At 35.9% G+C, this 19,455-nt stretch overlaps 1 protein-coding gene across 4 annotated transcripts in view; it reads right to left on the bottom strand.

Moving 5' to 3' along the window:
- DCUN1D5 (defective in cullin neddylation 1 domain containing 5) overlaps nt 1-18,962 on the bottom strand; it is a 41,313-nt gene extending 22,351 nt beyond the window's left edge. The window contains 4 exon segments of one of the 4 annotated variants that reach the window (NM_001046012.1): nt 10,355-10,446; nt 10,859-10,929; nt 16,392-16,483; nt 18,566-18,949. In NM_001046012.1, the coding sequence (NP_001039477.1) occupies nt 10,355-10,446; nt 10,859-10,929; nt 16,392-16,483; nt 18,566-18,648 (338 nt within the window). In that variant the 5' untranslated portion in view covers nt 18,649-18,949. 4 annotated transcript variants of the gene reach the window in all.
- Nucleotides 18,963-19,455: the final 493 nt, after the last annotated feature.

The raw sequence follows: 19,455 nt of genomic DNA, 5'->3' as shown, positions 1-19,455 counted from the left end.
AAAACAAATCTTAACAGATATAAAATAATTGAAATCACACAGAATATGTTCTTCGACCACAACGAGACCAAACTAGAAAGTAAAACTTAGAAATTAAACAGCCAACTCCTAAACAGTCCATGGGAATGGAAACCAAAAAATATACTGAACTGAATGAAAATGAAAACATATATCAAATTGTTTGAGATACAAAACAGTGCTAAGAGGGAAATTTATAGCACTAAATATAAATACAAACATTAAAGAAGAAAACAGTCTCAGTCAACAATCTAAGCTCCTGCTTTTGAAATCTTATCTAGATTCCAAAAATAGGAGCTTAGATTACTGAAAAAGACCAGATTGAATCTATGGCAAGTAGGAAAAGTAAATAATTAAATTATCAGTATCAGGAATGAAACAAAGTATATCATTAGACCTGCAGGTATCAAAAGGATACAACTTTGATAACTTAAGAAGAAACAGACTCAGAACTTCCCTGGTGGCCCAGTGATTAGGAATTCTCTCTCCAGGACTTCTCTGGTGGCTCAGAGGTCAAGAATCCACCCGTCAATGCAGGAGACATGGGTTCGATCCCTGATCCAGGAAGACCCCACATGCGTCAGAGCCCTAAGCCGATGCGCCACAACTCGAGAGCCTGGAAGCTGCAACTACTGAGCCCACGAGCTACACGTGCACGGCTCTGCACGAGAAGCCACCACAATGAGGCCCACACACAACCAGAGAGCAGCCCCTGCTCCTCGCAACTAGAGAGAAGTCCTTGCCACAATCAAGACCCAGCACTGCCCTAAATGGATGAATGAATAAACAAATAAATTAAAAAAAATTTTTTTTTTTAAAGAATTGACTTTCCAATGTAAAGGAGGCGGATTTGATCCCTGGTGAGGAAACTAAGATCCCACATGCTGCAGGGCGACTTAGCTCATGCTCTGCAACAAGAGAAGCCCCAATACAACACAACAAAGACCCAACATAGCCAAAAACAAAAACAGGTGACATGGACCAATATTTGAGTTGTGTAACTATTGAACTATTAAATAAACTGAATTCAAAAGTTAGAAACATCTATAAAAGACATATACAGGTTCAGGTGGTTTTACTGGAGAATTTCACCATCTTTGAAGATCAATTCTACAACCTCCTTCAAAAAATAAAGTATAAGCAAAAACTTTCCAATTTATTTTATAAAGCCAGTATTACCTTTACCCTAAAATCAAAGACAATTAAAAAAAAAATCATCACAAGGAAAAAAAATTTACAGCTATATATACTGATGGATAATCAAACCCATGTCACCTATGTCTCCTGCATTGCAGATAGATTCTTTACCCACTGAGCTACCTGGGAAGTCCTTAATTTTGTAATATATACACATATTGAATCCTTATGCTTTACATCTGAAGCTAATATAACATTTTATGTCCATTATAACGCAATAAATAAGAAAAAGAAAATAAAGTTATAGACCAATATCCCTCATGAGGCCTTAACAAAATATTAGCAAATAGAATTAAGCAATATTTAAAATAATTATATACCATGATCAAGTGGGATTTATTCTAAGTATGCAAGACTGATTCAGTACTCACAAAAAAATTAACATAAGCACATTAATGGGCTAAAAAAAGAAAAACCACATGACTATATGATTTAATGCAGAAAGTGTATTTAAAGTATTTAATATCTATTCACCTTAAAACTCACAAAAAAACAGAAAGAGAACTTGCTCAATTTGATTTAAAAAGAAAAAAAGAAACCTACAAACAACCTACCAATAACAATACTTAATGGTGAAAAACTGTTATCTTTATCTCTAACATGGGGAACCAAAACAGGATGTCCACTATCACCACACTTATTCAACATAATAGTAGACATTCTAGCCAATGCAATATGTCAAGGAAAAGAAATAAAAGATGTACAGACCAGAAAAGAAATAAAACTGGCCCTATTTTTTGTCATAATCATATGACACAATTGTCCATGTGGAAAACCCAAAGAGCACACACACAAAAATCTTACAATAAGTGTGTTCATCAAGTTCATAGGATACAGGACATACAAAAATTAATTCTATTTCTATATATTAATAATGAACATACAGATGCTAAAATTAAACACACAATATTTATAGTGACTGAAATAAACGAAATATTTAGGTTTAATTCTTAGAATACATGTATGTACAGGACGTCCATGTTTTACAAAGAAATGATGAAAGAAACCAAGCACCTAAGTAAATGGCGACATATCTATTTTTGGAAGAGTCAAAGAGCAAAGATGTCAATTCTTCTCAAATTCACATGCACTTTAACAAGAATCTCAGTAAGATTTTTTGTAAATATGTAAGATTATTCTAAAATTTTTGGAAAAGCAGAGACTGTAGTAGTGGGACATCTCTGGTGGTCCAGTGGTTAAGACTCCATTCCTAGCATAGGTTTTACTCTCTGGTCGGGGAACTAAGATTCCACACGCCACACAGTGTGACCAAGAAAGAAAAAGGAGGTTGAAAGAAACTGTAGTAGCTAAAAAAAAATTCGAGAAAAGATCAATCAGTCTACCTGACTTCCAAGACTGAGTACATGGTTATAGTAATGCAGACTGTGTGGTCGTGGAAGAAGATCAACAGAACAGGGAACCCAGAAGAGACCACACAAGTATGGCCAGATGCTTTTTGATGAAGGTAAAATTCAATAGGAGAAAGAGTTTCTGCACCAATGGTAGTGGTACAAATGGACATCCACAGATAAAGAAATAAACCAAAAATCTAAGTCTCATACCTTTGATAGAAATCAATTCAAAATGCATTACTGATTTAAAAGTAAAATGTAAAAATATAAAACTTCTAGGAAAAAAAAGTAAGGAAAAATCCTCAGGATCCATGGCTAGGCAAAGAATTCTTAGACTTGACACTTAAAACACATAAGAAGGAAAAAACTAATAAACCAGACATCATCAAAATTTAAAACTTTTATTCTGTATAAAAGTCCCTGTAAGAGAATAAAAACACAAGCTACAGACACGGAGAAAACATTTTCAAGCCACATATTCAATGAAGGACTTAAATCTAGAATATAGAGAACACAGTCAAAATTCACAAAACAGACTCAAAATTAATTTTAAAAAATCAATCCACTATAGCTCTTAGCCTCTTTTCTATTTTCTGTTTTCCTCAAATATGGTAGGTCATCATTTATATCCATCTCCTTTGCAGTTAGTTCATCTACTGAGTTTTAAATCTTTTATATATTTCACTTTTAGAAATTATCTGAAATCTGATCATCTGGGACCATTCTTTTTTAATACACATTAATGTAGTTATTTTATACTGAAATTGTAGTAACTCAAAATACTAGCCTTAAAGAGTCTTATTTTGAAGTTTAAGATCTGTTTCCTAACTTGTTTAGTGATTTTTGATTGTTAACAATCACTGAACTTTTCTCTGAAGAAATTGAGGCTTCTGTTTAAAATGCTTTCCTATACAGAACTGCTTCCACTAAACACATGGGAGTACTAATTACCTGAGACAAGACTAAAATGCCTTTTTGGATTGTGTCTACATCCTCATGACAAAGAGCTCCTTTTTTTGACGATGCCTCTCAGCTTGCAGGATCTCAGTTCCCAACCAGCAACTGAACCCAGCCAGGACCATGAAAGTGAAAGTCGTGAGATCCTAACCAAGAGGGAACTCCCCAAAAAGCACTTTTAGTTAGGAATTCTCTCTACTAGAAGCCCTTTGTCTCCAACTGCATATGTCAAACCAAGCCCAAGCAAACAAGTCATCTTTTGGATAGATTTGGCATCAATAACTAAATGTGTGAGGTTTTAACATGATTCTCAATGCAATTTGTCTACAGTTTCCAACAGGCATAAAAGGTTAACCTAGCTGACTAAGAACAGGCAGGTATCCTCAGGGTAAATGCCAGCTCCATAGAGCCCTATGGAATTACCATCTCTCATAATTTTTGGCTTCTGATTTATTTTTCTATAGTCAAGTACAAGTATGTTTTTTAAAAGATGTTTCATATTTTAACCAACATTTAGGTGTGTAATATGGGAAATGATTTGTTTGCATACTTAGGATGCCGTAACTGCCAGAAATGGAAATCAAAGTTTGGATAAGTTAATCATCTACTTTGTTTGGGGCCTACTTCCTTACATATGAATAAGTACACAAAATGTTTCAAGAAGAAATAAGAAAAATTTATTCTTATCATTTATGAGAAATTTATTATTTACTATTTCAATAAATGGCTTCTACTAGTGCAAACATTCTTCATTCTATGAAAAAGTTTTAATGAAAGTTGAAAATGCAGTTAACTTCTACCAGAAGAATACGCAAAAGAAACAAATTCTGAGATTACATGCTATTATAATAGTGTTTGAAAACTGGGACATCTCAAAACTTCAGTATCTCCAGAGTTGTCAACTGAGAATGTTCCGAAGGTCCTAGTACTAGAAGTGACTAGTCACAGGTGCTCCCGTTCCCACCAGGACCTACCTTTAAGTAGGGGCCTAGTTTTCCACATCTTTAGAGCTTCTTCAAGCAGCTTTTCACACTTTTTTTTAATGATGTGACTCACATTTTCACATAAAATCTTAACAGACTTGAGATTCCGGAGGGAAAACAAGTTAAAGGATATCTCCCTACTTTAAAAGCTTTTTTTCTCTCAATACTTCCAGAATTCAAAAATCGTCCTCATAGTATTAACATGGGGCCTGGCATATAGGCCCCAGCATTCCAAAACTGTCTGTTAAATAAAGGTATGAATATCAAAAATAAAACACAAAGTAGATGATGTATTACAAAAGGTTTCAAAATACCCATCTGGGAAAAGGTTAGTGGAAAACTATAGTTCAAACAGAATTGTTAAGCATGTAAGTAGTGACTGACAATTCTCTCTAGGAGATAATCTAAGAGATTACAGTCCTTTCCAAATATTTTACATTCCACAGTTGTGTGTGCTCAGTTGCTTGGTCATGTCTGACTCTGTGACCCCGTGGATGGTAGGTAGCCCACCAGGATCCTCTGTCCATGCAATTTCCAGGTAAGAACACTGGAATGGGTTGCCATTTTGTTCTCCAGGGAAATACACAAAGTAACAATATTACTTAGGATGAGACCTCAATAATACAGAGATAAAGAACAAAGTTTCAAGTCAAACAGAGAATTGAAATTCCAAGTTTTCCACTTCCAGCCATGTGGCTTTAGGTACGTTAATCTTCTCCAGTCTGTTTCTCATTTTAAAACCACAAAAACAATGAGACAGCCATAAGATTACTAATGAGGGTCATATATTAAATGTGTAACACAATTCTTAGCTTGACAGGCTGAGTTAACAGGCATCTTCACATGGGTGGCTCTCTCCAAACTATCATTCCTAATGGCTCCTCTACACCTTCAGCAGAGAAAGAATTTAATAGAACTGACAGTCAATGTTTCTTCTTAGAGAAAAGTGAAAAAAATTAGAACACAAACTTCCACATTTATCACGAACATCATAAAGACATGGCTGAACCCAGCAAAACCAGTAAACACGCCCAAGCTGTTATTAACACACAATTCTGATATTTAATCTAGCTCCAAAATAGACTCACAGGAGTTAATAATCTTGATACCTCTTAAAGTAGGAAGAATATTTCTTCTGAACTAAAAAGAAACACATACTATAAGTAGTATAGCATGGAAAATAAGAATAGTCTATTTTTGAATATCAAATAAAACTATACTTTTCAGGGAACACTGGCACAATACAATAACCATCTTCAAAGCCACTGCTGTTAGAATGAATAGAAATGGGTTTAAATTTCAACATAAAGGCTTGGGGATTAATTTCCTGAATATTGTTAAACATTCTATTAACAAGAGAGACTTTAATTTCTGCTTCATTAATGACCTTTAAAATGAGAGAAAATTTTCATTTCGGTCTAAGTGAGGTTCTCTTCCTTAATCTTCAAGTCCCAATAAGAATGCTGTGACACACTGATGCTATAATAGGAAGAATTTTATTCACAAAGTTATGGATTTAGAACATTCTCTGAATCAGGTCTATTGACCACAACAATACAAAAAATCCACCTCTGCAGGCACCTGGAAATGTGGAGAGGGGACATTCTGCAACAGTCACGGTGACTCTGCGGGAGAGCAAAGGGGAAGAACCACACCAACGACAAATGGTACTTGGGCCCCAAATGCTAAGTGAACGATAAATCATATGCCACACACAGTATAGCATACAATCTACTCTTCTACTCTCACCAAAAAAAATTATATAAATGTTCCCCATTCCTCTCTAAATCCTTTAAGAAAGTAAAGTCCGTCAAGCCTTTACTCTTCAAAGTACAGAGCTCAATATAGAGACCAGAAGGTGTACAATTTGTAGGCTACTGGAAGACAGCTTAGTGTACTAGTGTTCTCATCAGATGCTATTCTTTCCCCTCTTTCTTCATGATCATAATCAGGTATACTCTTTTCAAAGATCTGTGCCCACAATTTTCTCTAGCAGCATGGTAACTCATCTTTGCTCCAACAACAAACTTTCAGCTGGTACATATGAGAAAAGTCCTTTGCTCCAGTAAGTATGGCAGAATAAAATTTTCAAGTATCCTTGGAATCTTGCCGCTATAGATGCAAGGAAGAAGATCCATATGCAACATTTTGTGTGTAGCAACATTTGTGCATTTTAACGGGGATAAGGTTCACAGTTTTCCTAAGATTTTCAAGAGTGTATGATCTTAAAACATTTTTTTAAAAAAAGGAAAATCAACGCTATTGAAATCATCCCCCAAATCTTTGATAATTCCTGTGCTCAGTAACCTGGTGCCTTCTCAAGCTAAAACACATGGTTCAAACTCTCTCAACATATTAGTCAAAGTCCTGCATAATGCAGCCATATCTCAACTATCTGGAGTTTAAAACTGCTGTCAGTTTCTTTTATGTACCTTTTGATTCCAGCAAACTAGACATATGTTTTTCCTTCTCAAGGCTCTGCTCACAGTTTTCTCTTAAAACATTTTTCTATATCCTCAACCATCAAAATCCTAATCATTGTTCAAGGTCTAGTTCAAATGCCACACCTATAGCAAAGACTTGCCTGTCTACTCAGTGGTAATTCATCCCCTTAGCAGCTGTGCTTTCACAGTATCTGTTACTTTTACTCAGCATCTGTCCCATCCCACATGGATCTATGGTTTGCTTCTCAGTTGTATCCAACTCTTCAGAGACCCCATGGACTGTAGCCCACCAGGCTCCTCTGCCATGGGGTTTCCCAGGCAAGAATATTGGAGTGGGTTGCCACTTCCTTCTCCAGGGGCCCTTCTGACCCAGGGATGGAGCGCACATCTTCTGCATTGCAGGCACATTCTTTATCGCTGAGCCACTGGGGATTTATTTATGTTTACAGTATTGTAACACTTTCCCTGCCCTGCTAGAATGTAACTAAGTAAAAGCTGTGTCCCATGCCTCACTGTGATCACCAGTAAGCGCACAGTATTTTAGACAAAATAAGGGTAAATATATATTAAATTAAATCTGACTTGAAGGGAAATTTGACTATTAATAAAAAACAATGAAAACAAAATAGAGCAAAATATCTGGAAAGGATATGGCAATCACATCCCCAAAACTTACAAAATGACCATTCTACTCCAATTATGTACAAAGTCATACCATAAATTCTTTCACACAAAAGAAAATGACAATTCAGTTATGGAAAGTCTGTATGAATAACAGCTTTAAAATAAATAAATGTTTTCAAAAAAAGTACTCTGAAAACAGTTAAGTATTACACCATTACAGATTTTAATTAACCATGATTATGATATTCTACTATTCTTTACCATAATGTCAGAGAAGGCAATGGCACCCCACTCCAGTACTCTTGCTTGGAAAATCCCATGGACGGAGGAGCCTGTTAGGCTGTAATCCATGGGGTCGCTAAGAGTCAGACACAACTGAGCGACTTCACTTTCACTTTTCACTTTCATGCACTGGAGAAGGAAATGGCAACCCACTCCAGTGTTCTTGCCTGGAGAATTCCAGGGACGGGGGAGCCTGGTGGGCTGCCGTCTATGGGGTCCCACAGAGTCGGACAGGACTGAAGTGACTTAGCATAGCATAACTATCAGACTGTTTCTATTCTTTGGCAGAGCTCTACTCAAGTGTTCTAAGGGTTAAAATTAATTAATTTGAAACAGCTGATAACTACATTACAGTGATTCAGGAATCATCAAATAACTATGTTCAGATTATATTAAATCCTAAAAATATAAACAACTATAAAAAGAACCAAGTCTGTAAAATTTTATACTTTATAATTATATAAAACCAAGTATACTAGAAAACTATACATTTTTTAAAAAACTAAGAGCTCGGTCTCTCTTGGTTTATTTTGTAAACTATTTTATACAAGTTCCTTTTAAGAATATTCAGGGGATAATAAGACTTAGCCAACTAAGAAAAGATACTTTGTATATCACATAGCAATCTAGATCATCAGAGGAAAAAAACTATTTTCCCAGTCAAGAATGCTTGCCTAATTTTAGTAACTTCAAGGCTCTACAATATAGAGCTCTAGGCAAATGGGTAGGGGATAATACATGAGTGAAACAAAAACCTCTGGGTCAATTTTAAGTGCTAAATATTGCTTTTATTATGTAAAGCCTGTGAACTTCCTACTGGAAAGATTTCCTAATAATCAACATGTTCATGGGTTCATCAATTTTCCTAGCATATACCTAAAGCCATATGTAAATACTAGAAACATTTTTGTTTATATATGTTATACAGAGGCTCCTTATATAATATCAAGTTATTCAAAAGCAATTAGAAACTTTTGGTTTAAAAATATGCAAACACTTGTTAGCTGAGATATTGAAAAAAGTAGGACAAAAGCAGCAGCAGAAGAGTACAGAAAGCAACTGTAATGTCAAATTAAAGGTCTCACAATTAATGAGCTATGTGACAACCAATACAGGTTTTAATAAAACAGACTGAGCTGTATAAAATTCTTTATATTCTTTGCATACTCCTGTATAGTTTTTCTTTCTCTAAAAAATTAATTAAATGGTGGCAAACAGCTCAAAGAATTTCAGAAGCAACATTATTTTAATCTGGCATGTTATGACACCTAGATGAATGGCAGAATTTGTGGTCTTGGTTATAAACACTATGATTTTAAAAGTTGATAATGGCCTTCTATTTTATAAAGAGTGCTAACAAAGGAATGACACAACAGGAAGCGCAGTATGGTAGACTGGTAATCAGGAAATTAACATTCTAGCTCTGCTATTCTTAGTTACACAGGAACTATGTAAACTTTGGCAAAAATGTTCTTCACCTCTCTGAATTTCAGAACCATCTCACCTATAAATAATAAAAGTGAGAGTGTGTTCTCTTTTCTTTATCGCGAGTGTAGATACACACATAAAATATCTAAATGTTAATGCTGGTTTAAAAGGAGAATTAGAAAATATTAGACACTGAAAATTCAAAAATATTTAAGTTCCATATGAACAAATACACTTGAAAAAACAGGTATTCTGAAAGTTAAGGATAGGCAAACAAAGAGTAAAGAACAGTTAAGCATGTTAATTAAAAACACACAACAGGAAACTAATTAACCTCCAGTTTGGGGCTCCACAAATATTATAAATTTATGCTTGCTCTATTTTAGAATGTTGATTATTAATTACTTCCTGGATGAACATCAGGAATATGACATAAAATTACATACAATTACCAATTGAAACTAAGCACACTTTACTCTGGAAAGCCAAAATCAAATTATTTCTATAAAGAAGCAATTTTGTGAAAAAGAAGCAATTTTATAACTTATAAAAGCATTCAAAAGCAGCATACAATCTGAAAGTATACAACTATAAAATGGCTAAATGTTGCACACTTATTTATTAATGCCAAACAATATTTCTACTTTTATTCTTTAAAACTGTCATGTAACTCACTTCAAATTTCTTTTTTAAGTTAAGTATAAAACTGAAGAGAGAGGAGGCCCCAGAGCTCAGAACTGCCGAAGAACAAACTACTCCCGTAGTAGAATTCTGTATTCTGAGAAAGAAGTCCCTCATTGCTCAAACATTCCATGAGTAAATAACTTCTATCATAAAGCTCTAATTCATGCATCAGGAGAATAGGTGGGTTTTAACAGAACTGCTTAAAGATTCTTTCTTAGAAAATATGAAAAATGGAGTAACTGTTCATTTGCCAAAGACCATAATATAATTTTTTTCAATCCTACTAATTTAAGGTGAAGCCTTACTCCTGAAATTACGAAGCACAAAATATCAATTAAGATTTTCAAATAGGCCATCAAATTTGTTTTTTAAAAAAATTTCTTACTGTAATGAAGTCATCCCCTTTAACCATTCTTCCTTGGTAAAAAATCCCATGCTTTCAGCCTCCAATTTCCACGCTAAAACTAACATAATAATCTGGAAAGAACAGAACATAAAGGATAGGGGAGAAGTCAGCACAGAGATTATCATGTCTATATTTATCATGGAGAGCATTTTTTATACAACTATTTCCATCCTTCAACTATTAAAGAGTACAATCTCTGGAATTATTAACTGTAAAGAAATTTAGATGGGTCAATTTCTTAAAAGCAAAATATTCTAACAGTTTCTGAAGGTAGAATCTCTCTTACTCTATCACAAAAGACATTTATATCAAGAAAGATAATACATGCCCAAGTTAAATTCACTTAAAAAAACCTAAATGAAAATCTGCAATATTCATGAAGAAACAAAATTTTCTTATAAGATTAAACTGTTCCAATTTTTAGAAATTTATGAATATGCTATACCCCACTTGCATTCCATTCTACTTAAAAATAAAACATACATTTTCAGGTTCAACACCAATGTCTTCACAAAATTTTTCCATTCCTTCTGGCCCTACAACTTCATCAGGACCTTCAAAGACAAAAATAATTTATATATTTTATTGTTATAACTTTATATCAACATAAAACAGAAGCCACTGTGTTAAAGGAATTTATGAATACATAACATTTTTTTGTGAATAATTGACTTTGAATTTTGACATACCTTTGATAAAGTATGAATCTTTGTACAGATTAAATTTGTTTTAAACTTTGAAATCCTCTTTGAACACATTATAAAATATAATTAAGGACATAAAAACAAACATTAATGACAATCACTAGGTTGTACAATCACTTGAATCTATCCTTAAAATTACATTTACTGAGAGCTTCCTCTGAAGAAATTTTTTGACAATGCATCAATATAAAGAAGCACAAGAAGGTTTGAGCTCCTTATTCTACTAGAACATGCCAGTACCAACCCACAATTCAAGACAGTAAACAGAGGAGACTATCTGTTTCTTACTAAAACAGATGGTCATTCATTAACCTTCTGAAATATATCCATAAAAATTTAATACTTTTTTAAAGATAGAACAATAATGATATAAGAAATGGCTACACTGAGATTCCAGAATGAGATATTTTCCTAGTAAAGCATGAATATTATGTAATCTTAATGTAGAAATAAATGCTTAATCCCTCAATTAGCTATGTCTATCATTAGTTCAAAAATTAAGGACATTTTTCCTATTTTTTCCCTTAGTAATACTAAACATAAGTCAGTACATCAATTCTCCTATTTTTTATGTTATCTTTTGACTTGATAAAACAAATTTGTGACAACATTGATGAACCTCAAGGGCATTTTTCTAAGTGAAACAAGTCAGAGAAAGGGAAATAACGACGTGAGCTCACTTGTATAAGGAATCTACCAAAAACAATCAAACTCAAATACAGAGAAGTGATTGGTGGTTGCCAGAGGCAGGGGTGGGCAAAATGAGTGAAGGTGGTTAAAAGGTACAAACTTCCAAACTTAGTAAGTCCTGAGGATGTAACATGGAGCAGGAGGAATATAGTGTTAATAATACTATTTCGTGTATTTGAAAGTAGCTAAGAGAGTAAATCCGGAGAAGGCAATGGCACCCCACTCTTGCCTGGAAAATCCCATGGACAGAGGAGCCTGGTAGGCTGCAGTCCATGGGGTCGCGAAGAGCCGGCCACGACTGAGCGACTTCACTTTCACTTTTCACTTTCATGCATTGGAGAAAGACATGGCAACCCACTCCAGTGTTCTTGCCTGGAGAATCCCAGGGACGGGGGAGCCTGGTGGGCTGCCAGCTATGGCATAGCTGGGGTCGCACAGAGTCGGACACGACTGAAGCGACTTAGCAGCAGCAGCAGCAGCAGCAAGAGAGTAAATTCTTAAAAGTTCTTATCACAAGAAAACAAAATTTGTAGCCATGCGTAGTGACAGGTGGTAATAATTTTGTGATAAAAACATATATCATTATGTTGTACACCTGAAATTAATATAATGCTATACCTCAATTTAAAAGGCTAAAATAAATTTTAAAACTAGATATGATACAAATATGTTTACCACACTTGGTTTTTGAAAGAAAACACAGTCTTCAAATATTAAAGTAGCTAAGAGAAACTTGTTTCCTTTCTTAAGGACTAAAAATACTCCAGCTTATATGTCATGGACTAGACCAAGGCTGCTCAGGTGGCATTTTATATCACCATCATTAGTTCATAAGCACAACATGGGGCCAATGTACTACAGTTTTTCTCAGTAGAAAAATGTAACCACCCAGTATGGGACCAGTTAAGCTTTTATTGTCTCAGATGAGGTCCAGACTACTAAGATGATATTAACAACATGATCTGAAACCAAATGTTTTAAAAACTCTTTGGTCTAAATAAGTACTATACTTTTTTATACAGTGAAATGTTAAAAGGTTAAGGGGTGATAATTATAGGAAACTTTCACTTCCTAATATACATTTGGAGACTTTTTTTATGAAAATGTGTTAATTACGTAATTTTAAAAGCACACATACACAATTAAGGTGTTAAAAAAATAACTGAATGTGCATCCTTATATGTGGTTTGGATGGAAATAAAAACCAGATAAAAAAACTGAATGGAAGAAAACAAAGTTTTTTTAAGTCATGATTGAAATATATTTTAACTGAATGCAGCAAGAAAGCAAACTTGCCCTCCACACTGCCATCACTAGTAATTATGAGAGAAAGCTGAAGAGTCATATCAAGAAATATCAGTTACTGTCATAAAAAATAGCCTCCCTGGAAAATGGGAGACTACTGATTAAAATTTGATAAGAATCAAGTTAAATTGTGTTATATAAAGATATATAAGATACATATAAGACCTTTTTGTAAATGTCAAGTGACTTTCACAAAACAAATAACAATCTAAATCTAAAACCAAGTCTATACTAATGTTCTTTTCCCCAGATCACATAACATCAATTATACTTCTTCAAACAAACTCTTCCAATAAAACTACTTCCAGGGTAAAACCTCTGGAGTAGAATTTAACTATTTCAGGCACAATATGGGTTTCTACTCAACTTAAGAAGCTATGAAAATGATTTAGTTCACTCTACCAGCTGGTTACTTTACTAGGACTAAGCAATTCTATCCCTCCTTTTTTGATTCTTTATAAGACTTTAAAATGCCTTTTCACTTCCTACACCTTTCTTCAACAACAGGCCTAATATATTCCTGAATCCTTGCCAATGCAAGTATCACTCAAAATGAGAGGTCTTATGAAAGGGAAAAACTATCAGGCTTTTCACACACCACTTATGACCTACAATATCTTATTAAGAAGATTTGTAGTAAAACATTTTGTTGCAGTTGTTTCGCTCAACCCTGTCGGACTCTTTTGCAGACCCCATGGACTGCAACCTGCCAGGCTTCTCTGTTCATGGGATTTTCCGGGCAATAATACTGGAGTGGGTTGCCATTTCTTCCTCCAGGAAACGCTTTTAAAATTTAAAAGAAAATCAATTTTCTGATGGTTTAATAACCATATAGTTCCCAGCTATATCTGCAGGGTCTGAAACAATGCCAGCCAGAGCAAATGCTGAGGGGAAAAAAAAATCTGCTCAAAGCATGACACAGCACCTTAAACATAAGCTACATAGGAGCTACACTGTTAATTTTTTGGAACAGTATTGTAAAAATATATAACCAGTAAATCTGATGCTGCAATACTATCACTTTTTTAATAAAAGCTAACATTTATTGGGTTCTAACTACATACCAGGTACAGTACTAAGTGTTTTCTTTACATGTTTTATCTCAGAAGGCACAATTATTGTCTCCATTTTAAACAAGGACATCTCAGTTACTCTAACTGACAAACATCTAGCACCTCCTCATCGTTTTGGTCTCTGAAGCAATCTCCAGAGAGGCCTTCCCTAGTCACCTTATTTGAAAGTCTATCCCAACTTTCTACTTTCCATCCCTGCATCACACCACATTACTTTTATAATCTTCCACCATCTGTAATTATCTTGCTTATTTACTGTGTCTTCCCCATTAGAAGGCAAGTCCCCAAAGGGCAGGGATCTTGTCTGACTTGTTCACCACTATATTCCCAGCACTCAGCACAGTGCCTGACAAATGGATACAAGTGCTCCATAAATATGCATCATTCCATGAATGACAGAAAATAAGTTAACCTCAAGTATACTTACTAATATTTTTTTTGGAAAAGGAAAACTGGCTGCCACGTACAAATTTTAAAACCAGATAGTAGCAGTTAAGCATAGGCTACATGGTCAGAATGACCGGGGTTTGAACCCAGGCTCTTGTCATTGTATGATCTTGGGCAAATTACTTGGTCTAAGCCTGTTTCTCACCTATAAAACCAGAATACCACCACCTACTTAGCAGAATGGTCACAGGAAAAAATAAGATAATAAAGAATAAAGATAGCAATTAGTTTGCTGGCTACTAAAAAATGGTGGCATAGAAAATAAATGGTTAACGAAATCTAATCTTACGCTACCCAGGAAAGTCCCTATGAGAAGTAAAACAATCAAGCAAGCAAGAAAAAAAAAAGACTAATTAATTTTATGTATCTCGTACCCTTTATAGGTAAAATAAGATGACCAGCCTTTGATTCTATACCTTACCATGCATACCAGTAAAACTGGCATTTTGAATATTGGGTCAACATTTCAAATGGAGGTCAAAAGAAAATGAATTCCCTCTATTTAATTTGGGTTAGTGGTTGTCTTGGGATGCCAGTAATAGCAGCTTTTCTCGTCTATAAAGAATCTGTTCTGTTACTAAACAATTTTCAAATTATATTGTTGAGATTGCTCAGAGGATACCAACAGTGAAGTTACTGTCTCTCAAAATAGTCTTTTTTTCCATACATAACCTAAAACTAAATCTTAACTTCAAAATTCCCTTGAGATCTATGCCTTATTATCACTAAATACAAGACAATGACTGCATATACAGTGTTTTATTCTACACAAACACTCTGAGGATGATAGGTAAAAGGGGAAAAAAACCCCAAAAAACCCAACCAGGGAGGCAGGTTAAAACAAGGAAACAGTTGGGAGTGGAGGGCAGATTTAAAATCAATAATTCCAAAAAGAACTAATCATTCTAACGATTCTATGGGGGAAAAAATGTATAAAATTTAATATGAATTAATCTCCCCTTTAACTGCTACTTAGAAGTTAATAATAAATGAGAAACAAGTTCCTTTTTCATATACTTAACTCTGGCCTCATCCCAGGCTTTTGACTTTTACCTCTGAACTAGTCTCATCCTAGACCTAGAGTTTTTCATTCACCTCCTATAAGATTTAGTGCAGGTTAAACCAGCTTCTTCAAGAAATTTTCACTGACACTTTCAAGGTTGGGTTATACACTCCTCCCATGAACTCTCACAGTGCATCTTCCTGATATATTAATAGCATATAGAATACTATACTAACATCAGTCTGTTTAGTTTCTTATTTATTATTGCATCTCCAGTGGAAGTGAATGGCTAAATAAATAAATGTATTAAAGGGTAAAACTGTCATGGAATGATATATGAGTTTAAAATCTTTTACTATATCTTCCCAAAAGTTTCACAAAAAAAAGTTTCAGAAAATACAAGCTTATGGTTCAGAAAAACTTCAAAGAAAACTGAAAAGAAAAACAAGAACCATATAAAGTATAAAATGTTCTATTACACATAGTTTTCCAGAATACCAACTCTACTGTAGCCAATGGACATAAACCAATAATGAATCGATTTACAAATTTTGCTAACAGTAAATGAGTTTCACCCTACCCACTAAACATATACTGAATTACATATTTAAAAAGATATCAGCCTGAAAGGGCACCAAATTCTTAGCCTAACCGTAATCCTCAGTCTTGACCCTGATCTCAGCACAGAGCACTAACACACAGCAGGCCTGCAATAAATATTTGTTAAATGAATGAACCAAAAAAAAAAAGTTTTAAAGCATGTGACTGATATCTTCTTATATTAATTTCATTACCTGCATACTCATAAAACCAAGCCAGGCACTTCTTGCTTGAAAAATGTTCCTCTCCACTTATTAGTCTAGCAGGGGGTTGGGATCTGCAATAGCTTAGAAAACACACAAATGCCTAAGAATTTTATCAAGTCTCAACTTTTAGTGAAAAGCTAAGTTCAATATGAACTACTTCAATTCAAACCAAAGTCTTTTTTTTTCTTTTTTTTTTTTTTACAGTTGGTGTTATAGGGAAAAACTGGAATTGTTAAATATATGCAATTTGAAACAGTAATCTACACACAAAAATTTCTGGCTAACAAAGCCCAAATGCTACTTTGCTCACTATCAAATACCAAAAATATCACTAAAATTATTGCTCCCAGATTTCAAAAATCCACATAGAAGTTCAACCTAATGGTCTCAATGCAGGACTGGTAGTTGGGAAAACGTAAATCTTTACAGTGATTCTGCTGATTTGCATAAAAATTCTGTATGTGTATAATTTGAAAATGAACTTTACAAAGTATATTTTGATACCCAGTGAATCAATATTTCAGAATATTACATATTAGTTGTTTATTTACCATCTACCAAACTTAAACATTTTAAAGATAAAAGATAATATAGGACTTAAAGGTATAATTAGATTCCACAGATTAAAAAGAAAGAAAAAAAAAAAAAAAACTCTAATAGATCATACCAGTTCAAATAATTGGGCCAAAGCAGTTTAATCCCAGGATCTATCTTTTTCATAAAATTATTAAAATTTAGAAAGTTCGTAAGTGGCCTCTAAGATTTAACGAATAGAGAAACTTTTCTCAAGCTCAGTTATACTACCACAGTGACAGGAATGCTCTAACTTCTGCAACTATGTAATAGTTTTTGAATAATGTAATATAAAATAAGGGTGCCAAATTAAAATTTTAAGTTGACAGAGCAAAGTATCACCTGAGTGCTAAGAATACTAACGGCTCAGCCGTTTTAATGTGCTTAATTCAAATAATTTTAATACGTTATACATTTAAGATTGCTACAAGTTAAAGTAAAAGGAATTAATTTGCATGCGTCATACAAATATGAGCTAGTGGAGTATATGTCAATTCTAGTATGAGTTATTAAGAGGTATAAGAATACAGCAGTATCTTTCACAGTAATAGTCAAATACCCTCGGGCTCTTCCGCCAACCACAGTAATAAGAGGAAAAATCCAACCAATTACAAAAAAGATGAAGCAGACTAAAGAGGTCACCTACCTTACATTTTAAGCAGATTTCTCTTTAAGGAGAGCTCTATCATTATCTCCTCTTAATAATGCTGGCTACTTGAAATGGTAGCATCTGAAGTTCTTACTTTAAGTGCCAACCAGTAAGACAGTCAAGACATCCAATAAGGAGATTTAAAAAACCCACTTCTCACACGTAAATCGCACTGATTTTTTGCAGCATAGTGTTGCTGTAATGCCTTAATGACATGCTACAACGGAACCAAAGAGCTATACAACTACAACTCTGCCTTGCTTTCTTTTTCTCCAAGATGCAGAGTATAATAGCTCTCAAATTATTAATATTTATGTTGAGAGCTAACAACATCCTGATGGCTAAACAACAAAACGCATGCAGGGCCTTTTCAACTTTGCACACAGCGACTTAGCTATGGAGGCACTATAGCCAGGCACTTTATTTGGCAGGTGGAGACACTATGCTTCCAGAAAATGGGGCTCCTGCTGGGATGGTCCGGGTTAGATCACTCCAAATACTAAATCTGGAGGCCAATTCCAGCACAAGGAACTTCTCTTTCTATGACTCCCAAAGCAGCAGTCAGGACGAAATTCCTCGCGCTCTGCTCCTTTCTTCACAGTCTACAGAGAAATTCTAGAAATGACCCTTGCACGGATCTGTACACTGCCAGGTCTGAATTGAGGGCGGGGGAGGCTTAGGGAACGGTGGGGTACTCGTCTCCCCCACCCTCCTCGGCACGCAGAGTCGGACGGGAAGCGACTCTCAAGAGTCCCTCAGCGGCGCCTGAGCACACAACCCAACACGAGGTGGAGCCCTGCACAGACTCACGAGGTCCGGCGCCTGCCACCCCGGTTTATCAGAGGGGGCTCGCCTCTTCCCGGCCCGAGGCCTGCCCGGCCGCCTCCTCTTTCGGTCCTGAAGCAAAAAGAAAAGACTGAAGGGCAGGGGGCAGCGGTACCTGGAGATTTTACACTTTTTGAGGCCTCCGTCTTCCGCCGCTGCCGCTGCCACCCCAGATTTTCTCTTCTTCTTCACCGGCATCTTCCGCCCTCCCCTGCGGGGCGGGCAGGCGAGCCGGGGAAGGGGGTCGCTGCTTGCTGAGGACTCCTCAGGGCTGGCTCCCGCTTCCCAGAGGCAGCAGCAAGAGAAGGAGCAGAGCCGCCAGCCCGCCCCCGAGCGGCGCAGCCCGGCCGCCGCTCGCTCCCAGGTCCCCTGCCCGTCCTTCTCAGCGCAAAGCCGCGGGGGGTCCCCGCCTGTAGGCACTTTGGCGGATCACACTGGCGACAGAACGCTGACGGCGCGGCACCACCGCGAGTCACACACTCCTATAGCCAGAGGTGCAGCCTGACCCGGATGCGGATCGCCCGAAGCCGGAAGTGACGCGCTCAGAGACAGCCGCCAGGGGGCGTGGCTCGGGAGGGGTGTGGCTCCTCTCTGCCTGGCCCAGTTACTCAGTGAGGCCGCCTCCAATGGAGAAGTTGAGGGCTACTGACTGGTTGACCGCCTTTAGTTGTCAAAGCTATCCCGACTTTTCTCACGAAGCTTCCAATCTGCCTTAATACTGATGGTAATCCCCTCCAAAATGTCTTAGGATACCACTAATACTCTGCAGAATGCCATTAATTGGTTCAGAATGGATATGTGAAACTGAAGCATCGGGAAGCAACTTTATTTCCTATGGACTTGAACCTGAAAGGAGGTGGAGAATGAAGCCAAAACTCAGAAGAGATCTGAATTAAGCAGAAAGAAAAATCAAGAAGACATTTTATGATATGAGTCTGTGCTGTACCCTAGAATTTTGAGATACTTGAGCAAATAAATCTCACTGCTTTGCTTATGCAATTAAGT

Source organism: Bos taurus, chromosome 15, assembly GCF_002263795.3.
Source record: "Bos taurus isolate L1 Dominette 01449 registration number 42190680 breed Hereford chromosome 15, ARS-UCD2.0, whole genome shotgun sequence".
Lineage (NCBI taxonomy): Eukaryota > Metazoa > Chordata > Mammalia > Artiodactyla > Bovidae > Bos > Bos taurus.
Note: the sequence above shows the minus strand (reverse complement) of the source record. Positions and strands in the feature narration are given on the sequence as shown.